The sequence below is a fragment of the Clavelina lepadiformis genome, chromosome 1 (assembly GCF_947623445.1).
Source record: "Clavelina lepadiformis chromosome 1, kaClaLepa1.1, whole genome shotgun sequence".
NCBI lineage: Eukaryota > Metazoa > Chordata > Ascidiacea > Aplousobranchia > Clavelinidae > Clavelina > Clavelina lepadiformis.
The window spans coordinates 25,139,027-25,162,835 of record NC_135240.1 but is presented as its reverse complement, the minus strand read 5'-3'; the positions used below and the strand labels follow the sequence as shown (position 1 = coordinate 25,162,835).

At 36.1% G+C, this 23,809-nt stretch overlaps 1 protein-coding gene across 5 annotated transcripts; it reads right to left on the bottom strand.

Moving 5' to 3' along the window:
* Positions 1 to 617: 617 nt before the first annotated feature.
* On the bottom strand, positions 618 to 23,133 carry LOC143444188 (uncharacterized). 5 transcript variants are annotated; one of them, XM_076943333.1, is made up of 42 exons: positions 22,960 to 23,133; positions 22,598 to 22,664; positions 22,352 to 22,461; positions 22,139 to 22,267; positions 21,937 to 22,055; positions 21,514 to 21,661; positions 20,804 to 20,902; positions 20,414 to 20,584; positions 19,721 to 19,867; positions 15,314 to 15,388; positions 14,653 to 14,862; positions 13,928 to 14,041; positions 13,424 to 13,534; positions 12,427 to 12,651; positions 11,992 to 12,156; positions 11,744 to 11,866; positions 11,433 to 11,573; positions 11,151 to 11,294; positions 10,887 to 11,033; positions 9,195 to 10,304; positions 8,516 to 8,749; positions 8,234 to 8,380; positions 7,863 to 8,153; positions 7,715 to 7,787; positions 7,553 to 7,635; positions 7,118 to 7,351; positions 6,647 to 6,793; positions 6,042 to 6,332; positions 5,642 to 5,945; positions 5,453 to 5,535; positions 5,069 to 5,338; positions 4,744 to 4,824; positions 4,357 to 4,549; positions 4,071 to 4,180; positions 3,875 to 3,986; positions 3,454 to 3,662; positions 3,061 to 3,194; positions 2,679 to 2,808; positions 2,307 to 2,486; positions 2,109 to 2,192; positions 1,470 to 1,520; positions 618 to 1,105 (listed from the first exon to the last, which is right to left on the bottom strand). In XM_076943333.1, the coding sequence occupies exons 1-41, from the start codon at positions 23,038 to 23,040 to the stop codon at positions 1,515 to 1,517; spliced, it is 7,032 nt and encodes a 2,343-aa protein (XP_076799448.1). In that variant the 5' UTR covers positions 23,041 to 23,133; the 3' UTR covers positions 618 to 1,105; positions 1,470 to 1,514. The 5 variants fall into 5 exon arrangements, with proteins under 5 accessions (XP_076799448.1, XP_076799447.1, XP_076799450.1 ...); XM_076943332.1 differs by lacking the exon at positions 1,470 to 1,520; XM_076943335.1 differs by lacking the exon at positions 1,470 to 1,520 and having other exon boundaries at positions 14,737 to 14,862.
* Between the last annotated feature and the right edge of the window lie 676 nt (positions 23,134 to 23,809).

Genomic DNA, 23,809 nt, shown 5'->3' with positions numbered 1-23,809 from the left:
CTGTTATAACTGGCAAGCAAATCTTATAGATGATAAATTGTTAGTTTAACAAACCGATTGGGATTTGAACCCACTACCACAGGTTGATAATAATAATCCAGCGCTTTACCACACACGACTCCTGAGCTCAGAAACGTTGCTAAGGTATGGGAAATGCCGCTAATTTTGCGATCTTATACGTGATGTGGTTCTCACAACTTGCGATTTTTACGTGATTAGACTGAAACATCAATGAACAAAAATAAAGTTTGTATATTTTTATGGTATCGTATTTTACCCACTGAATTATTTTCTATATTCCTAAAATTTACCGCAAGATTAGTTGCCGTTCATTTAGGCTATACCGCAAAAAGATTTTGAGCAAGTAGCCTATGACACGTAGTAAGATTAAAAGTTGACGAGCAGTATAAAAGAGTTGACAAAATAAAGTCGGGATTATCGATTTTGCTTGATTACTGTAGAGAAATTGGGGCACTACCATTAATGTTGACAAATGTTGAAAACCGACATGCCACAACCGTGTTTGTGATGCGGTTGTACGATAAACGCCTTTCAAAAATAGTCAGGAAATCTAACAAGTTATAATAAAGCTATTCAACAAAATACGTTCTTTCAGAGCTTTTATAATGACTTCTATTTGAATAAAATTATGTTCTCGTGTAGAACGTAGTATTGCACTAAAGCAAACATAAATATATAAGTTCTGTAGCGACACACCATTTACAAATCTTCAGCAACGAAAAAAAAATACACTAGTACCATATACGGTTTTGGACTCTGATAATTACAGCGTTGCTAATCGGAACCAACATGCAACAATCAAAAAAGGGTACATTCTAGCTAAGAATACAGAAGTCAGTAAATATATAAAATTTCCAAGGAAGCGCTACACTAAATTAATCTACGTAAATAAAAATTAAACCGATGTGCAGCATCATCATGTGGTGGGTTCTTGGCACGGTATATGATCGGTGGATGGCATCGAGGTTACAAATGAATGATAGCTGGTCAACTCAAAGTAGCGTTTAGATGAATAAATACTCGCGATTGGCAGTTTGTTCTACACATTAATGGTTCCAGAGTTCTTGGTGTCTCCAGCCCAATCCTAAAAAAAGATGGAACAATTTTTGCGTAAAGCACAACTGAGATATTATTTAGCTAAGTGTCAACATTTTGTATTTAGACTAGCCCGGTGTGTTACAATCAATTACACTAATAGAACGTTGCAAGTGAAGTTCCTTAATTCTGACGCCATGCACTTGGTGAATTATTTCATACAAATAACAAATGAATCAAGAATATGGTAACAGTGGTTGATAAGCCACTGCGGAGAAAAAATGCAGATAGCTAGCAATTGTGTGAAGGTGAAAATATTCTAGCGTATGGTTTCAAAACAAATCGAGCAAGAACTAAAATGTGATAATTATTATTAATTATATTGCTCAGGTATCTAACAACGACAAACGTACTTTGAAGTTTCGTGCATAGTCAATGTAGAATTTAGACAAGGCCCGTCAATTCTAAAGAAAAGAAACGCTAAATTAGTCGATGAAGCAAACAAAAAACACTAAAGAACTAAGTAGGAAATTATCACAACTAAACCGACAAATCAAATGCAGTTATTCAAAAATAGCCTTCTACAAACTACCACGATGAAATTGACCACGTGCAAATACAAACAGGAGTCAAAATAATAAAACGTCATGACACATACGAGTCATACGAAAAAATTTCAAGTTGGAATGCTATGATTTTCATTCTACTTGGAAATTTAAGGAGAAAGTCTACTAACCCAAAACAAAGCTTTAAAAATATTCGTGCTCATAATGGAATGCAACAGAAATGCTCTGGAAGCAATGAACAAGTTGAAGATGGTGAAATTGATACAATGCAATTGAAGTCAATATTGCCACATATATAACATTCTCAAGCGTAACCAGGATTTTTTAAAGTGTTTTTGGTGACCGACACGGGAACTAAACGGTCTCATGCAATTTATACTTCTGCAATCACAGCAGATAATTAGCAGTTAATCTTTAAAGGTCACGGCCTCTTAAAATGTGTTAGCGGTCGCAATAAAAAAAAGCAAAACGCTGGTTTTAGCTTACCGGTGGTAGTTTGTGTTTCTCCAGTATCCTTTGAGCTTCGCCAGGAGGGTATTGCAATAGAACAACCAGAACCTTTGCCATGGTCTGCAAAAGCAAAGAAGTCCAATCGCTACATCGTACAAGCCATGCAAGCAACAAAGCTTGTCGAGATTTAATTCAAATTTAGTTGCGACAATTACACATGTAGTCATTGCTTACCTTGCCATCCGAGCCCATCATGTACTGATAAAGGACTTGTCGCAGATACTGCATCTTCTCGGGGTCGGCGAGTGGCGAGTTGTAGGACAATTTTCTCCGCGCATCTTCTAACCTCAACTCTGTTGTTCGTTGCGCTTGCTGGGATTGAGACAAGTGCTTCGATAGCTCATTCACTTGAAGCTGGAATTGTAAAGATTGCAAATTATTGTATTAATAGTCTCGCTTCATCGCCGTAACGATACAGAACAAAGAATTAGTTGAATGATATAATTAATCAATTAGTCTGCCCCTGCCATGTTGTTAATTGATTCCAACCGCTGCCTTTTATTGTTCTAATACTAACTATTGGAGAATGTATTATCATTTGCGCACCTGCAGTGTGTTTATCTTCTCATCAAATCCGGCTTCCTGTAGTTTCTTTTCGGCGGATAAAGCACGATATGTCGCCTTGTCCACCTGTTCCGACATCTCCGATTCTCTGCTGTTAAGCTCGCCTTCATACCTGGAATATATTTGCAACCCTTATATCCAGGAATGAAGACACAATCATTCTCACATGTTTGTCAAAATTTTTGTAAAAATATTTAAATTCATGATGAACGAATTCCATCAGAGTTTGAAAACAATCCAAAATGCCTGGAATTTCTTGAGTTTGTTGAAATATTAAAGTTTTGGAGAGAAATCTCAAAAATTCTCTCGATTGTTTGGCAGTGCAAAGTCACATTGCTTGTACTTTCAAGAAAAAAGAACTTACTTGTCTACGACACTTTCCAGTTCTTTTTCATACTTCAAGATTTCCTTCTGCATAGTGTTGATCTCTTCGTGATGTTGTTCACGAGTTTGTCGATCTGCCAGAGCAGACTTTTCACGAATCTGCTTCATTTCATCCTTCAAATTATCCAATAGAAATTAAATCATATTTTAAGAACTGGCTAGTACTGTGAAATGAAAGCGAAAAGGTGAACACAAAACAACGATGAAAATGAAGTGAAAAAGTTAAGTTTTTACCACCCATGAAATTAAGGCCTGGATTATTACGTAAATTATAACATGGCATTCCCCTGTAAAGTAGACTCTATAGTCAATCTATGAAACGTACTACTATGATGAACCATAACATGACATGAAAAATTCTATCACGAAGTACCGCATGATCCTCTTCGAGTTTCATTTTCTCCGTCTCATAATTCTTGACAAGCTGCTTCACTTTGTCCTCCTGCTCTCCCTCTTTTTCCTTGATCCTGCGATCATAGTCCTCCTGAAGATTGCGCAATTTTTGCTCCGTTTCTGCAGCCGCATCCTCCACTGATGAGCGAGATAAAACCTCAAGTTGTTGCTTTAAAGATGATACCTCGTCTGCAACATGTCAAACAACAATGGTAATTTTCATCGAAATACCGTCTTTCCGATCAGTGCTTGAACGACAGTATAACACCATTGTGATTTATGTCGAAACGAACATTTTCGTCATTAGATTTTTAAATACAGTGTTGTAACAATGGGGTCTCAGAATGGGAACAGCTGGCGTTAAAACAATCATATTGATCATTAAATATGGCTTCAATTACCGGAAAGAGCCTGTTTTTCTTCACCATGGACTTTGTTTCTTTCCTTCATCTGTGCTTTGAGCGTTTCCCTGCTCTTTTCTAACTTCTCCACACGCTTCTTGGAAGAATTCAACTAAGGATAAACCAAAGCACAATTAAAATAAATAAACTGGAAACACTTTTTGAAGAGCGTGGTGATATGAAGTAAGCTGTATACCTCCTGGTTTATTCTTGCCATCTCCTCTGTGTGGTGGTCTTTTTCGGTTTCTTCTGTCGCCGCCAAGGCTTCAATCCTACTTCGCATCTCTTCAATTCGCTTGCTTTGTTCTGAAGCAATGATTATTACAATTAACAACTTACTCAAATTAAGGCAGTTTATCTGCCAGAGTTGGTTTCAAAACAATCTAACACAACAATGTGAACCTAACGATGTGAAATGCAATGAACACTGTTTTGAAGTGTGAGAGAACAACGTTTGATTTAAATTGAAATCATTCAAACACCTTCATTCAAGTTTTGCAGATTTTCTTTTTCTACTTTTAGCTTTTCCTGCATCTCTTGCTCTTTGGCAAGTTTGTTCACAGCCAACATCTTCCTCTCACGCTCCTCCAACAAGGAGGCTTCAAAGTTATCTTTCTCTTCTTGGAGGCGAATTTCTGCGTCTTTCAGCTTTGTGTGTGCCTCTTCTAAAACAGCCTGGAAAATAACACGTTTTGTAACTCAGTTGCGTGACTAATTTTCATTCAAGAATGCCGAGATGAAATCCACCAAAGACACAAATCCAAAGATAAAAATGCGCGAGGCCGAAACCAAAGTCAAATATTCATGAGTTATGTAGATGAGGATCCAAATGGGCTTAAGAAAAAGGAAAGTTTCGAAAATTAACTGACCTCAAGGTGATCTTTGACCTCAGCGAGTTGAAGTTTTTCCTGATCATATCGAGCTCTATCTTCCTTTTGCTCTTTTTCAGCCTGAGACACAAATCGTGGGAAATGAAATCAACACTACTCGCAACTTTTACACATTTGATTAGCTTCTGACAAGCAATGTGGTATGACTTATGTGGTACATGCAAATTATACGCATTTATATAATGATACAAGACCTACGTTGTTTTTAGGGACAGTTTAAGAAGTTATTCGTGTTTCCCTTCGAGAACTTTGTGTCTATTGTGACACATAATATCCAGTGGTTGATAAAATCTTAATTACTCACATTTTCTGTGTTTTCTTTAATTTGCGCCTCTAACGTGGCCACCTGCTCTTCTAACTGCAGTTTTTCCTCCCTCAATTTCTCATCCCATTTTTCATTTGCAGACTCTTCTTTTCTTTTCATCTCCTCCCTAAGGATCTCCCTTTCCTCCTCCAGGGACTTAATATTTTCAGACATCTCGGATATTTGACCAAGTTTGTCTTCCAACTGGGATCCAAATGTCTTTTTGATTTGAGTCAGTCTCTGTTCGGCTTTTCTTTTCAACTCGCTTATCTGGAAATAAGCAAAATGAAATTTAAATAATCGGTGAGGCTCCAAAAGTAAAGTTGGATCTCCCTTCTGGAACATGCTGTATTGGTCATTAACATAGTTTTAGGGTAAATATACCTTTGTTTGGCTTTCTTTGTTGACATCGGCAATTGCGTTTTCTAAACGATTTTCAGCATCTTTTTCCTTGAATGTCATTTCGCCTACAAAACAGTTATATCTGTTCATATTGCACAAACATTGTACACTATGCTATCTTTTAATGTGTACAAATTTAAAATCACGTGCAAAAAATGAACTGAATGTCACCCTTTGTTGTTGCCAACTCCTCCTTCAATTTGCTGATTTCTTCATGTAGTAATTGTGACAAAGCGGCAGACTTTTCATTGTCGTTATGAAAAGTTTCCCGTTTTTTATTAAGGTCAGAGTTTTCTTTTTCTAAATTTTCTAAGGATTTTTTGAGATTTCCATGTTCTGTGTTTAGTTTTTCAATTTGCTCCTTCAAGCTCACGATTTCCACAGCATCAGCTTTTGATTGAGCTTGTCGTTGATGTATTTCTTCTTCTTTTTCTTTCATCTTCTTTCCAATGTCAGACAAACCGGACATCTTTTTCTTAAATAAAGATTAAAAAATAAATTGCTTAGTCACTAATTATTATCAATATGTTCCGGATCTTACATCATCATTGATGTGAATAACTCATCTTACTTTTAAATTCACTTTTAGCTGCTCATTTTTCTTTTGCAAAACTTCTAATTTAGACAATCGGTCTGAGAGAGCTTCCTCGCAATTTTTTACTTCTTTTTCCCTCTCAGCTAAAGATGTCTTTACAGTGTTCAACTCATCTAGGAGCACTTTACTCGATGCGACTTCATTTTGATGAAGATTAGCGGCTTCATCTCGTTGAGTAGCGAGTTCTTTCAGTGACTGCTTAGCAGATTGCAGCTGACTCGTCAGCTTTTCAACATGACTCGACTTGCCTTGAAGTTGCTCAGAAACCTAAAGCACAAGACAAAAACTTGTTTCACAAACTGGCACAGAGAAATCTAATTTTTCATTTATGGGGGTGGGATCACAGTTGTTTAGAAACATGAGCAGAAAACTTTCAGAGTAATAAATTAGTTTGGGTAAAATGCAGACTTCTATTGATTGCATTTTAACTGACGTGTTAATTGAACAAAAACTTTGCAGACTGGAAGACTTAAGTCTACAGTTAATACTTTAATTTCAAATGGCCTGAAGATAGGAGATAAAACTAAAAAGGATGGGATATGAAAATGGGGGGGAATTATTAAACATAATTTAAAAATCACCAATTTTATGTTGTTCATTTCGTCTTCCATTTTCTGTGTGGTGACCTTCTTTTCATCTTCTTGTGCCAACATCTTCTCTTTTCCCGCATCAACTTCTGCTTGTTGTTCTTTAATCTTCGATTGAAGTTGGGCTATTTTCTGCTCAGCCTGGATAATCATATAAAATCTTCACTGGTCGTATAATCTACCAGATGTGTTAAAGTGTTGTACACTGAATGTGCATGTGATGCAGCAAGGCAGTGCAGGCATAAGACAAAAATGCAAGGAAACGTATGTCAAGTTGCACGCACACCCACTTGCCCGCCTACTTAATAGTCAGCAAGCATACAATGGTGACTGCTAGGTGATATCCAGTCCTACGTCCACCTTGAATCACATTCAGTGTAATCGCCATGTCACAAATGGCCTCCACTCTTTCAGTTAACAATAGATTTAAACACTAAACATAGATTCAGATCTATCTCAACTAACCTTTAATTTCAAGTCTGTATATTTGTTTTTCCATTCTTCTTTCATTTTCACTTTTTCTTCAGCAAATTTTTCATTCAAACTTCTCGTTAAATCATTTTCAAGTCCCTTTTTCTCTTTTGTTGCTTCCTTTGACAAACTGGCCTCCAGTTCAGTTTTTGACGTTTCAAACTCTTCTGTCATTTTCTGCTTTTCCTCTTCAAATTCGTTCTTCAGGTTCGAAATAGTTGCTTGGTGCTATTATATGCGAAACAGTAGAAGCGATAGGTGAGTATACTGTTAGCTATATGTCATGGCAATTTTACTGTTATTATTAAAACAAGTCCTAACAGAGTTACAAAAATCTCTCAAAAAACATGAAATAATTGGCAATAACAGGTAGTTCAAAAAAATGTATCAACCAATCAGATTGAAATTGAATGTGTTTTGTAAAAGCACCTTGACTTGACTTTCTTTGTTACTATCAGCGAGCGCAGTTTCCAAATGACTTTTGGCTTCTTCGGCCATGGATGCCATTTTGTCTGTAACAATATCATATAAGTTTACCTAACACAGTACTTACTTCATGTTAAGCTTGATACCGGTGCAACAAAATTCTACCTTTCATTGCCAGCAATTCATCTGTTTTTGCTTTTACTCTCTGTTCAGTTTCAGAACATTCATCAATCTTTTTCTTAAAAAATAATGAGGTTGATTATTTTACGCTTATAATAAGCCTTTATGATGTAAAATTCTCCGACTATCTTACATGTAGGTTGAGTTTTAGGTCATCATTCTCTTTGCGAAGAGCTTCAAATTTTGAAGAATGGTGGGATAATGTTTCGTCGGAACTTTTCAACTTGGTCTCTACTTCCACGAGAGATGTTTTTAAAGTATTCAGCTCATCGTGGAGTGCTTTACTTGATGCGACTTCATTTTGATGAAGATTAACTGCTTCATCTCGCTCAGCTGTGAGCTCTTCCAATGACTGCTTGACAGACTGCAACTGACTCGTCAGCTTTTCAACATGACTCGACTTGCCTTGAAGTTGCTCAGAAACCTGACCAACCAGAATAGAAAAAACTTGAAATATTCTCGACATGTATATGAGCACGACAAAAATAAATTCAGAAAAATCACCAATTTTATGTTGTTCATTTCGTCTTCCATTTTCTGTGTGGTGACCTTCTTTTCCTCTTCTTGTGCCAACATCTTCTCTTTTCCCGCATCAACTTCTGCTTGTTGTTCTTTAATCTTTGATTGAAGTTGGGCTATTTTCTGTTCAGCCTGGATATAAAAATAGATAGTAAATATATACAGTGCGATATATTCATTTTATGTATTAAAAGTTAGCATGAGATAAACTTCTGATAAGTTTTCCGCTGCTAAGTTTCTGATTATAATTGGACAGTTTCAATTCACCTTTGATTTCAAGTCTGTATATTTATTTTTCCATTCCTCTTTCATTTTCACTTTTTCTTCAGCAAATTTTTCATTCAAACTTCTCGTTAAATCATTTTCAAGTCCTTTTTTCTCTTTTGTAGCTTCTTTTGACAAACTGGCCTCCAGTTCAGTTTTTGACGTTTCAAACTCTTTTGTCATTTTCTGCTTTTCTTCTTCAAATTCTTTCTTCAGGTTCGAAATAATTGTTTCACGCTGTTTTGTTGGGGACAGTACAAAGCACATTTTTAAAGTTTGTTGACAAAAAAATTAAAAGAAATCATGATATAAATTTAAAGATACAAGCTCGCTTTCTATCAGAAATTTTGCTTTGAAACGTGTAGCACATTAATGCTATTTCGGCCAACCCACATAAAAGAGCAAAACGTGCAAGATATGCATGTGACAAATTAGAAAAACTTTGTTAATGTTTATTTTATTAAATTGCAATTAGTCCAATTACCATTCCTAAAATTTTCTTGGTTTTTACAACAATATCTCATAAAATATTTCTCACAAAGCATCGTAAGTGTACATTTAATCTATACTAAAAATATCTGTTTTGAAGTAAGTGTATACCAATATTGAAGATATACTAAATGAGGCCTAAAATAATAGTTATAAATAATAATAATATAATAGTTAAACAGGATGGAGATACCTTGGTACGAAGCTCTGTGACTTTCTTGTTCCACGCCTCCTTATACCTCGCTATCTCCTTTTGGTAAGATTCTTTACTGTCTTCGCATTCTTTTGATTTATTTGAGAGATCTTCATTGAGTTTGTTCATCTCAGATGTCCTGTTGTCTAAATCAGATTTCAGAGCAGTTATTTCATCAGTTTTTTCTTGCACAACAGTCCTGATGGCTTCTAACTCTGATCTTTCCTTCGTCAGGCTCTCCATAAGGTTCTCCCTTTCCCTCTCAGAATTCTGCAATAAATCTGCTTTCAAACGCAGACTGTTTACATTTGACTCTAGTTCAATTCTCTTCTTGACAAATTCGGATCGAATGTTATTCAGCTCACTGATGTGTTTCTCCAGCTCAGAACGAGTACGTTGAAGTTCATCTCCGACTGTTTTCGATTCAAGATGAGCAGATTGAAGTTCTTCTTGACGTTTTTCGAGCTCCTGTCTAAGAGAGCTGTGCTTGCTGTCCAGCTGAATGATCTGCGCGTCTTTATCAGCCAATGACTCGTTGAGAATGTTTATTTCTTCGGTTTTTGACGTCATGGCTCTCTGCAAATTTTGTAATTGCATCATGATTTCTGCTTCACGTTCCGATGTTTCTTTGTTTTCTGATTGCATTTTTGCCTGGATTTCAACTTTCTCACTCTCAAACGTAGCTCTGAGAGTTTCTTCTTGAGCACTAAGTTGTTGCTTTATTTTCAACTCGTGTTCGATGTGAAGTTGAGACTTTTCAGTCAGGAAATTCTCTTGCAACTCGGCAGTTAGAGCTTCCTTTTGATCAGCCGAGTCTTTTTCAAAACTTTGCTTTAGTCTGTGTATTTTGTCCTTGAATTCTGAAGACAAGGATGATTTCATTTCTGTCAGGTCATCAACGTACTTCTTCTTACTCTCTTCCATAAGGTTTTCCATTTTTTGAACATTTTCTCGTTCTTTCAAGAGCTGCTCCTGCAAGGTGTAAGTTACTGTCTCGATTTCCTTTATTTTTCTTTCATGCTCCTCAACACTTGATTGATGTTCTTTCATGGTTAATAAAGCATTCTCTTCCATCTGTTTGATTTGCTCTTTCGTTTCATTTAGTTTGACCTATAAGTATAACGGAAATAAAAAGTGTGTTAGAAATAGACTTAAATTGAAATTACCTGCAGTATGTGCAGTACGTACTTTAAAAAAATGGTAATAATAATTTGTGCAAATGGAGTAGCAGGCTCTGTAGAACTTTAGCACAAAAACACAAATTTTTTCAGGATTACATTTTAAGTTGAGCATTTAAAAACTAAGATCAAAAGTGTGCACACCTCTGCTGTAGGAACAAGGCTAAATGCCAAAACAGCAACAAACTTGTTGAAATTTGATTGCAATTAGTATATAAACATGCAAACCTATTCCAGTGTTTTTGCCTACTTTGGTTATGTTTTTTTCTTAGCTCTCAGGATAACAAGCAAAAATAATTACACACTAGTGACCATTAGTGATGTGCCAAAATGAAAATGATTCCAGTAAAACAAACAAAACACACTTTATCCATTCCACTAAATACTCTGATTCTAGGTCCTCCACATTTCTACGAGTTCCCTGGGCCCCTTAGATGCTGCATTCTACATCGTTAATTCGAAGAAGCCCAGAATACTTGTAATCTTTGGAGAGATCACACATTGCGTCATTTACCTGAAGTTCTGATTTTTCTTCTTCCAGCTCTTTTCTATTCTTTTCTAAATTCTCTTCCGAATAATTAATATTTTGAAGCAGATTTTCTGAGTGGATTTTATGTTCAGCTTTCAGTTGTTCCACAGTTTGTACATTGATGTCCTTGGCCTTGTAAAAAATGCAAAAAAAAGAAAAACAGCATAAACTTTAACAGAACCTTTTTCCTTTGAAAAGCAGTATAAAAAAGAAAGTTTTTGTCAGAAAAAATTACGAGAACTTTCAAACCTTTTCAAGTTGTTCTTCCAATTTGGTAGATTTGGTCTGCAAGTCTTCCACGATTTGCTGTAATTGTTCCACTTGATGGCTATGATTTTGTGCCATATTTTTCTTGTCAGACTCTAAGCTCTCAATTATCTTTTCATCAGCATCCTTCCAAAACAAAGTAATGAAAACAACACACAATCACCCAGAAAAGAACAGTTACTAAGGATCAGGAACTCTTACAAGAAGTAATAACAATATTTAAAAAAAAACAAAGGAAAGAATGACATGACAAGGAACACCAACATGTTTGAGTTTCGCTTCATTTAAGCTCTCCTCAAATGAAGCGATCTGTTCCTTGGTGCTGTTTTTCAACTGGAGGACTTTGTCGCGATGTTTCTTCAATTCAACTTCCAGTTCTTTTGCTTCTTCTGTTACCCTGCCATGCTGCAAACATTTGGTTAACCATTAAAAGTTGAGATTTGATATGATGAACACAACATTAAACCAGAAAAAAGATGCATGAAGTTACATAAGTTGGAAAAAAATGTGAGCAAAATTAGCAACAAATACACTTTATTCACACAAATAATAGTAAAACTTGCAAGAATGCTTACTTCCGATTCAAGTTCACTGATTTTTGAGGCTTGTTGTTGAAAGAGGTTTGTCTTCTCACTCATATCCTGTTCCTGCCGGCTGTGAATTGTCTGCAGTTCCTGGACATGACAAGCCTCTACTTTCTGAAACAACAGACAACGAGATACTTATTCAAGAAAATCCAATGCAAGATATTAGAACTGTTGGAGAAATCAATTGTCTAATATTTGTATGAATTTGTTGTATTTACAAGTTTTAAGAAAAACACCTTAAGTCTCTCTTCCCACTGTGCTTCAAGCTTCGTAACATCCTCTTGTCTCAGTTGTTCAAGGTCGCTGATTTGGCCTTTTAGTTCACGGACATTTGAAGACAACTTTTCTTCCCATTCTTTATTCAGGCCACAGATCATCTCCTTGTGAGAAATTTCAAGCTCCTGAACACACACACACAAATACTAAAAGCAGTTTTCAAAAAAAAAGAATTCAATTTTAGTGACCAAAAACTATACAGTATTCATGTTTTCTAGTAGTATGTAAATAAAAGTGTATACCACATATTCACATTAACATTACTCTACTAGACCACTACATCGATAAAATAATTATTGGATAACTACTATCGTAAGAAAACCCATAACACTGCCACAGAAAAGTTCTGGAAAAACATTGGTTTTGGACATGTTTCAGTCAACTGGATGTCTTACCTTTCGTCGATCTTCAGCATTCGTCTTCATCATGTCGCATCTTTCTTCAGCCTCAGCTGTTTTGGCTCTCTGATCTTCTAGATCATTTCTACAGGTTCTCAGTTCATCTTCACGCTGAGACAAAAGATTCTGCATCTCGTCATCTTGCTTCGAAACGGCAGCCATCTTGCTTAGTTCTCGCTCCTCAATCGCCAATCTCATCTGAGATTCGTTTTCAGCAGCAACCTGGCTTGCCAACATAATTTGCGAATAAAAAGGCAGATTTTGCTAACTCAGAAATTGGTAATAGGACGTTGCAACTTTGCAAGTGAAACAAAACTTCTTCTTCACCATATACGAGCTATATACGATATAGCTTGTTAGCTATACAATATATACAAGCAGCTGTCATAGACCAGATAATTTAATAAATGGCTCTTGGAATTGCAAGTCTTGTGAAAATGTTCATGAATAGCTTAATCTACACAGATGAGGGCAAAAGCAAGTCTGACACCAAGACCTCTTCTAGAATTATCTGTCAAATATATTTAGGGGTACATAGATTTGTGAGGTTATCAGTTCTTTACATAACAGATTGGGAACCTTTTTACTAGGGAGGGATATTTGGATTCTGGTTTATCTTTTGGGCTGTGAAAAATTTTTGAACATGAGTCAAAAACAGATCAGTTTATTACACCTAAAACGGAATGGTTAAAAATTCTTCTCATTTTTAAAGCGTCCAATAACAACTAGGTTATATTCTTGCATATAAAAGATATTTATTGTAACTTTCTGTCGCTAAGTTTACCAAAGAAATTGCATCAAAGCAACCCACAGTCACACTTGCTTAGCAGACCATTTCCAAGCCCTTGCTTTACATGTATGAGAACAAAAGAAGTGCTAATTTCAAAGTGCATAAAGTGACACTCGATCACAAGGCTTGATAAGGTAAACATACTATTTACATTTTAACACATGATACAATGCTATAGTATGACGCAAAGCAATTGAGGCTTGCCTGTTCAAGCTTAGCATTCATCTTTGTCTGAAGTTCAGCAAGAGCCGCTTCCCGATCCTCATCTTTCTCTTTCAATGCACTCTCATGCTCTTCCTTAACGGAGGAGAGTTTCTGAAAAAAATGAAATCACCATGAGAATAACGGCAGATCCCAGCAAGCTGCAATCATGACTAAGTGAACTTGGTAGGTTTAAACGCGAAGGATGATTTTGATCATGTCTAAGACAAACTAGAGGTTAAAAGGTATCAAAATCGAAATATCCCAGAACCAAAACATAGGGTGCCCTTTTAACCTTTAGTACCTAGTGTGCACCATATTCCTTGCAATCTCAGTATACATAGTATGCAATACATACATGGCAATAAAAACACATGCTACAGTATGATTTAAGAGCTCTTTAAATTCTGGAAACATCAGGCATTTGTAGATACAAAAAACACCATTAAGTTGTGTGGGCCGTTTCAGGGCAGAGACATATACAGAGATATCATCATCATGGATTACTTGTGCATGGTCACTTTCAATTTGTTCGATGTTAAGCCGATGTTTTTCTTCCATCTTGCGAAGCATTTCTTCCTTGTCGTCTTCGGCAATTTTTAGCCGTTCCTGGGATTGTTTCTGCAAAAATACAACCTCGCTTGAAGAAAATAACAAGTCAAGGTCAAGGTCAAGGTCAAGGTCAGTTTTTAAAATTAGAAAAATAGTGGCTTAGCAATGATTCATGCAAAAACCCAAGTAAAAAAGGTTCACACCATTAACTAAAATTCAAGAAACCTTTAGCAATTTCAAATACACCGAATGTATGGATTCAGTAAATTCAGAATTTCAAACATTAAATAAAACGTTGAAAATAATTTTTGTTTCCAACTTACATCGATTACCAAAATTAACCATTTAAATTAGCATTTGTACGCCTTGGTACACTTTTTAAGCTTTTTTACTTGTTTGTCAAACCTTTAGGTCCTGAACTTTGCAGCATGCATTTCAAGCGTCCGCTTAAAAAAATACATGCAAATTAATAAGCATGCAATCACCATATAGTTATGTACACACAGCATACAAAACCAAGTAAGGTTAAAAAATACTACGTAGGTGAAATTTAAATTGCCAAATTAATAACGAAACAAACCACAGGTTCAGTTGCAAGTGCATCAACCCATAATTTCTTTGCTAACAAATCAAGAAATGCCCATTGGCCTTTTTAAGTTTCAAAATTAAACTCAACAAACCTGCATAAGTTTCAGGACTTCGGCCTTCCCACGAGACACATCGGCTACAAGACTTTTTCTTTCATCGTCTAAAGTTCTTTCTACCTGTTTGATTTGATCTTCCAAATGCATCTTTGTCTTCTCAGCTTCCTCCGTAATCAACTTCTTTTCCTCCTCCAGTTTCTGAATGTTTGCCAGCGCAATTTCTAGCTCCTCAAACATGGATTTCTCCTTTAATTTGCAACATTTAAGTGAAAACACCCAAGAAATGGTGATTATGGTTTCATGAAGTTTTTGAGATCAATAAAACCTCCCGAACTCAGAAAGCAATTAAACATCATTGATTTGTGCATGCAATATATGGTTTAGCATTTAATTAAAATGATAGGGCACTACTCGCGATCACGTAACTCCTTAAAGTTTTCAGGATTTTATTGCAATCATTGCTGACAATTGTGCTTTTTGCCCACAAAATTGAGAACATGTAATACAAGAAGTTGAGCACAAGACCAAGAGAAATGTAAATATCATGAAACCGTTGTTAGCAAAGTCGTTTGACAAATCAATGTTATTTAACAAAACTTTTCAATGCAGGAGGCAACATTGCATAACAACGCCAATGATGTTTAGTTTCAATGCTAGCTTTTATGCTGTTGAAATAAATTATCACTGTGCTTCTCACTTTTGAATCTTTTTTCTCCGCAAGCAAACTCATTTCTTGTTGTGATGTTTGAATTTGCTGCCTAAGCTGCATGAGCTGTAATTAAAGCAAACCAAAGTATAATCAGCAAAATTACAAAGAAATCATTTGAAGGAAAGAATTATGCAAAAAAAATTACAGAAAACACAAGCACACCGCATAGGACAGAATTAATATAAGTATGACCGACCCGACCCCGACCAAAATATAGGTACTACGACACCTTATCGAAAGACACTTTATCGAAAGACACTTTATCGAACGACACCTGATCGAAACGACAGCTGATCGAAAGACACTTTATCGAACGACAGTTAATCGAGCCGACAGTTGATCGAACGACACTTTATCGAAACGACAGCTGATCGAACGACACTTTATCGAACCGACAGTTAATCAAAACGACAGTTGATCGAACGACACTTTATCGAACCGACAGTTCAAGCAAGATTTTTGCGTGTTTCTCAAACATTGAAACAATGAGCCATTGTGAATTGTGATGTGCGGTCTTTGTAATCGTGTGCATTAATGAATTGTGATGTATATATCATAAAGTTGACGATTTATATTTTATATCTATATTTTATATTTGTATCATAAAGTGTTCGATTTCGCATGGCGGCCGGCCCGCCCACATATTAATAAGATATCACAAGAATACGCACGAGAATTACTAAGTACGAGATTGTCTGTACAGTAGACTAGACTAGTCATTATAGATACAAAGAGTAAGGAATTGAAGGCAAAATTTTATAGCAAGGGGCATGTCGCTGCCTGACTTTTACACAAAGTAGCTTCTTGAAAGTAGTCTCTTGACCGACAGCGCAAAATAAATGGCTTCGATGCTTGGTAGCACGTACACATGTGAACAAATATTTTCAACAATGAAATTCACGAAAAGCAAGCTAAGATCACGCATTTCCGACGCCTATTTAGAAAATGTTCTGGTTCTTGCTTCATGAACACAGTCATCCACCAAACCCTGCACGTGTTATAGTTGCAAGAGCACAAGCCAGCATGCGAAATCGAGCAGTCAATTCAGATGAACGTACCTCAAACATTATTCAGAGCGAAACGCAGGATATATCCTTAGCCACCGCTGGTGCTCTCCCTAAAGCAACATCATTAAAGCGGATGATACAGCGAAAGCGCGAATGTCCAGAAGGAAACGGCTTGATGGATGAACTCCGCGTGACACCGAGGGGAGAAGCCTTCGTTATCGAGGAAGACGATGAGAACGAATTCTATATGTTTGCATCTCAAAAGAATCTGGATATACTGAACAACTGCGCTAATTGGTTTTGTGACGGTACATTTGATGTTGCCCCACTTGGATACCAGCTGTACACGATACACGCGCTGGTCGATGAAAATCGCACGGTGCCACTCGTATACACCGTTACCGAGAACAAATCTGAAGCTGTGTACAATCGCAACTTTTGTTTATTGGAACAACAGCGACCAGGAATAGCCCCAGAAACCGTAACAATAGACTTTGAAATGGCAGCATATAATGCTCTTTCTTCCAGCTTCCCTCGGGCAGAAATTCTCGGCTGCCTTTTCCATTTTGGCCAATGTAGCTTCCGGAAAATTCAGGCTCTCTCTCTGCAGCGGTGGTTCAATGAAGATGCAGAGCACGCCCTTCGCATAAAATGCTTCCAGGCACTGGCATTCGTTCCGCCTGACGACGTTGTACAACGGTTCGAGGCCACGTTCAGTGACGACGATGAGCAGCACTTGTCTGAATACATTGACTATTTTGAAATTACTTGGATTGGACGATTGTGTCGCAGGAATCGTCGTCAACCTCTATTTCCTATCCGGTGTTGGAATGTTTTCCACCGGGTTCAAGATGACCTTCCACGAACGAATAATAGCATTGAAGGATGGCACAATGCGTTCAGCAAGCGTGTCTCATTATCCCATCCGACGCTTCGAAGACTCGTCAAAAAAATTAAGCAGGAACAAGGTTCCAACGAAATGTTAATTGAGCAATTGAGTGCTGGAATCGATGGCCCACCTCGGAAGAAGCGCTACGACGCTGTCAACCAACGGCTGAAGAGCATAGTTGAAAATTATGACTCAACAAATATGGACATAAAAAGTTATCTTCGAGCAATTGCACACAACTTGTAATTAAATGAATGCGATTGAAATGTGCACTTCGTCAGTTGTCGTGCTTTTAACAGTGCATGTTGTCAGTTCTTTTAATAAATTGTCGTTCTTTTAACAGTGCATATCGTCAGTTGTTTCAATAAATTGTGGATCTTTTAACCCTATCCTAACCAGGCTCGCGAGTTTACTAAAAAAACTAGGTGTGGCCAACCCCGCACACACATTTGCAATCGTTAATTGGATGAGACTGATGAGATTATTAATAGACTGATGAGATTATTACAGGTTAGTAGAAACATCATCTGGCTTCCTGTATACATCATAATTGTAAAACTAAAGAAAGTGAATTTATTGTAAATTAGGTATTTCTAAAAGTGACACATTTCTATAAATTCTTCTTGTTACGCCGCGCCCCCGCTGTGAAAAGAGAACGAAAAAGAATAGTTAGTCAAGTTATTGGTGCGTAAATGAGTAATACGCTTCAATGCGGAGAGAGAGCAAAATTATATAAATATCACAATATCTCAAAAATTACAAAATCCAATTTTATCAAACAAACATGGACAGATAACTGAACATCACAATGACCCATTGTTTCAATGTTTGAGAAACACGCAACAAAAATCTTGCTTGAACTGTCGGTTCGATAAAGTGTCGTTCGATCAACTGTCGTTTTGATTAACTGTCGGTTCGATAAAGTGTCGTTTGATCAACTTTCGGTTCGATAAAGTGTCGTTCGATCAACTGTCGTTTCGATCAGGTGTCGTTTCGATCAGGTGTCGTTCGATTAAGTGTCTTTCGATAAAGTGTCGTTCGATTAAGTGTCGTTCGATAAAGTGTCTTTCGATAAGGTGTCGCGTCACGCAAAATATAAGTAGCCAAGTTTGTGTACATGAATTGTGGATGTACTTTGCTTTAGAACAGCGGTCGGCAAACTATGGGCCGCGCCCCAAATGTGGATCTTTAAGCAAAATATATTGGGCCGCATATTGTATCCTGTAATCAAGTAAATGTGGGCTGAGTGATAGTATCAGTGTATTTTTTCCTATTAGCCTGGTTAACTTGGAGCGCTACCAATCTATTTCTTGATGTTTTTTCCATCTTAAGTAAAGGTTAACTATAGCTATAACGGCAAACATCTGCAAAAAACTACCAGTAACCTTCCATTCATATAGCATTAATTTTTACATCATATTGAGAATGCAAGTCCATTTTTATTTATAACGCTAATCCTTCACTACCCTACAACTTATCTTTAGCAATTGTGACTTGGACAATAGTTAACTAATTCACAGTGAGTGTTCGAAGGATATCTAAGTCACACTTCAGTCAGTGAAAAGTTATATACAGAGGTTCAAGCTTTATTTCATCAGTAACGTTGAAACGATAATTTCCAACAACATGGGAAAGCTGAATCTAAATTTAATATCTCATAATTAATTTTCTAAATTAAAAGTAGTGAGAACTGACTGCTATAGTCAGCTAGTGGGATTTCAACCCACGCTCGCACAAGCCAATGCATGTTTCAGCTTCAAGGCCGCAATACGACTTAACACAAGGGATACGAGTTAACTGTCTGTTAATTGCAGGTTTCCGTATATTGCTAAAGCCTGTGAAAAGCATGTAATTACATTAAAAGTTAATTCAAGTTATCCTAATAGCTTCAACAGATAATGTCTGCTGCGAAAAGCAAATTAAAATAATTAGTTAGTTAGTAATATTTACTGCATTAAGTATATTTCACATTTGATGCTGGGCCTTCATTTACTAATGAAGTGAAAATTTGGGCCATTGTAGTAAAAGTTTGCCAACCACTGCTTTAGAACTACAGTAGTAGCTCCAGCTATTTTAGGTAGCTACACAGTATACAGAACGTTACTACTTATTTTGGTTGAAGTTATTGTGTCATACTCTTTTCATAACCAAGTTTGGATCGTGAAGTTAAAAAATGGTTGAAGTGGTTGAACAAATTGCATATGGAAACATGAGGAAATCCCTGTGACAACTTGTGCATTTCAGGTGACTGCTAATAATAATTATTCATTACTAATAAGTGTTGAATGATTGGATGGATATCGCAAAAATCACAATTCAATTAAACACACTAAAGCAGAATAAAATTAAAAACATACACAGTATAACGGTTTTTTGAAACAAAGTGTGACACATGCTACACAATGACTTTGGCAAAATGAAATTTCATATTGCCTGATTACAAAATGTTTATAATATGCAGCCATGTTAGTGCAATCGGTTGGTTAGTTGGCATCATACCTCTGCATCTTTCACTTCCATTGCTTCATGCGTTAAGCGTTTTGCTTCTGCAAGTGCCATACCCTTGTCTTGTTCCAGCTGTTCAACAAGAATTTTTGCTTGCTTAAGCTGGCCTATTAGCTTCGATTTTTCTTCCATGTGAGATTGCTGAAAAAATTACCAGCAATAAAAGTTTATAAAAATAAAGTAAAGTAGGTTATTTCATCAAATCAAGAAAAAAATATATGTGTAATTGTTTTTATACATCTATAATAAGATTTATCAAAAACATAAAGTCACATCAACAATAAAATGTAAATTATAGCCATTTTGCTCAATGCGTCGTTAAAACCAATACCTATTTCCTCTATATATACACTCCATTTGACAAATGGCAAACGTAAAACCTATTGTTTTAGAGTACAGTGCACGCGGCATGCTGCCTGTCTCAATACCCTTGTTTTAGTTTTAATAATATTCTCTGATCTAGGTGAAAATTCACTGACAGGAATTTCGTACATTATACTCGTATTAATGATAAACTGCAAAAGACTGTTCATTTGTAGAATAAAATTTGATATAATTTAAACAAAATTTGTAGAATTAATTTCCAATATAATTAGTCCACTAAACGCAAACCAGAAACACTTGGATATGAGATCTTAATCATCACAGCTAAGCAACGTCACAAATGTTTTGTGTTGAACATTTTACCTTTATTTTCTCTGAAGTTGCCTCTTTTTCAAGTAAGTCCTGCTGCAGTGATTTAATCTGCTCTGCCTGTTTATCTAATTCCTGCTGTAACTTCTGCAGGTCAATGCCACCTGTGTAGGCTGTGTCAACTTGCTTCTGGGGTGGATCCTCTCCTTTTTTGAGCAGTTTTACCTGGATGTAAACATAATTTATGGTAACACCTGCGAACGACAGTATAATGAGAGACTTCATAATATATATACTGTACAAAATCTGATCCTTTCACTCTGTTATTAAACTGATTATAATTATTTTGCAACTTGTGTTAAAAAAGACCATAGATTTGGACTCAACCATAATCTCAAAATGAAAATCTGCAAACCTTGCCAATACGACAACACCTATAAGTACCTGAGTCTGTAGCACTTGGATTCTTTGTTCTTTTTCTTCAATCGATGAAGTCAGTTCTTCTTCTAAATGCATTTTAGCCTGCCTGTCCAATTCTGCAGCCTGTTCATAAAGCATAAACGTTTCCATGAGTATTACATTAGCCTGTGGTTCATTGTATCACTAAATCAAATGAAGTAAACCAAAACTATTACACAGTATACATGCTCAAATAGAATTATATTTAAAAAGTACAACAATTTAACAAAAATGAAAGAAAAAAACAAGGTTTTACATTGGACTATAAAACAAGTATTTGCAACTATTACCCATCACTATGAGGATTTTAGACTTAAAATAAAATTCACTGATTTAGACCTAAAAAATAAGACATTTGGAACCTAAAAGTGAACAATTTGTACCACTTTTGAACCTAAAAACTAGCTTTGTGTCTCTCTTTTGTCCACAGCTTTAGCAAAAATATAAATTTTTACCAAAATTTTTGAAAGTTGATCAATCTAAAACAAAAAAATTGAACTGTTTTGCCCTAAAAAAACTTAAATGAGAAGTGTAAATGACAAAAACATCCCATCAAAGAGTTAAATGAGTTTCTACGTTTAAATATTTTTAAACTCTTTCCAAGTTTACTCCTACTTTCCACAAGGTATATATAGGCTGCATATATACTTTTTAATTTTATGGATGTGCGCAAATAGAACAGCAAAGAAACATACCTCTTGCATTTCACTAATACGCCGCTTGTGTTTGTCTTGTAATTGTTGCATAAACGCTCTCATTTTTTCATTATCCTTCATGGTGGTTTGAAAATTCCCCATCACTTCAGAATATTTATCACGGTACTTGTGCAAAGTTTTTTCCAGTCTAGTTTGGTAAAAATATGTTTACACTTAATGACATACATATAACCACTAATTGCAATTACATATTAATTACAAAATTTACTATACCACAAATATATACCTGATGGTTAATATGGTAGTATGAAAATCTCTATCTTTGCCTAATACAAATTCAATTACTTAAAATGTTTAACATGCATTTAGTTACCAGGACCAGGAATTTCATTCAAAATAAACAGTACTCAGCATTAGTAACAAAATACACAAAAAAAATGACACCAAAAACACATTTCTTGCCTTAAGATCTTGTTTAAAAGCTGCTCTTTCGGAATATCACTGACAGTGATACCAGGGTTGTCACCGGCATCGGTAGCAGCATGTGACTCATTGAGATGAACATTTGAGCCCTGGTTTAACTAAAACAAAAACATAGGAATCGTCACAACTCCAGCAAGAATCATTGTCGTAAAAGTGGTGAGAAGTAACATCTGCATCAAACCTGTTCGTTTTGTTCTCCTTCTGAAGAGTGATTTTGGTTGCTATTTTTGTTTGGTGTTGAACCAGGTGTTTTTATTTCTTCAACCATGGAATTAATAGATTCCCGACTTTCTGTCAATTTTGCTGCAACCTGCGTGATGGACATCGCAACATGTCATGGCAAGAAGCCACTAAAATACAAGCTGTTTTACACTACTGTCCGCCAAACAATAACCTGGTCTTTCAATGGTGTTAAAAATTCTAGCCTTTTGAAAAATCCCTGCGATTGTTGTGCAACTGGTGTTGATGCTTCCCCGTCAGATTCTGCTTCACTTTTGACATTTTCTATGAGAAAACAATTTCAAGATAATAAACTGAGCCTAGAAAAGTTAAAGATTACATAAAAGGTAGTGAAAGCCCATATGGATAAAAACAAGCAAGCCAAATGCATTCCAGCTAAAATAAACACTATCTACAGTACCAGGTTTGCTTGTGGTAGGCGTTCTATCTGGAGTAAACTCTAGCGATTTCTGAGCTCCATTGCCTGCCTAAAATGTAAAAAATTGCAATGTAAAACTCTTGTTTGGTAAAATGAGTCAAAGTAAAAAACTAATATTTGAAGTTCTATAAAAGTTCTATCAAGAAAATCATTGCATGTAATGATCAACGTGATCCAAATTGTAGTTTGTATCATTCCTAAAGAATATATATCTTATAATCTACATAACGTAGACAGAATAAAATCTGGCTAACAAATTGAACCGCTGCAGCACCGTGCCAACTTTAACCTAATATTTTAATCTGTAGAAACCTTGTATTGAAACAATATTGAAAACAACTTACTGTTTTGGGGGTACTTGGGGTTCCACTGGGCGAACCACGTCGAGTGTCATTAGCAATTCGATCTTTCAGCCCTCTAAACATCACTTATTGTACGATGAACTTTGGTACATTTGTATACTCTCTAGCCTTATTACTTACTCTGTCATTTAGCTTATACACTTATAACATCTATCCCTGAAAATAACAACATCAGCATGGGCTATGGTGGTTTGATATTGCACATCATTGCATGAATTTAACTCGGGAGATGCATTCTGACTTTGACTTGTCACAAATTTGAAACTGTTCACCAGGCTGCCATCCGGACTGCAGAGTAATGGAGTATTGCTATTTTCAGCAAGATCTTGGGTGCATGGGCACCAAGCAACCATAAATGACAAGTGTGGTGCACAAAAATGTTCAGATGCAGTAGAAGTGTGTAATTACACAGTAATGTATGCAGTTTGTGACCTTTAAATCAATTGAAAATTGAGCAGAACTAGCAGAAGTTCTGTTCAAATCGTTAAGTGCAAAATAGCACCTTAAGTGTGGCATAGAAGCTCATGAAAAGCAGCATTGAGTGTGTCTATACATAATTATGCAGTCTGGGATGCCAAGAATACTGAACAAAAGTATTGTGCTAGTGAAGCCTTGCCTTTCAACAAGATACAGCATTGTGCCACTGTCATGTAAACTTAATTCTTCCAATTGTGCGCCTGAATAAATGTTCTGTCAAAATTTGTACCAATCCAATGTAATATCCAATGAAATAATATGGAAAATTGGGTAAAACAGCCATTCATAAAATAGGCGCAAAAGTCGGCCGGTGGAATAACAGTGGTGTCTGAAATTAATGAAACTAAGTTCACTG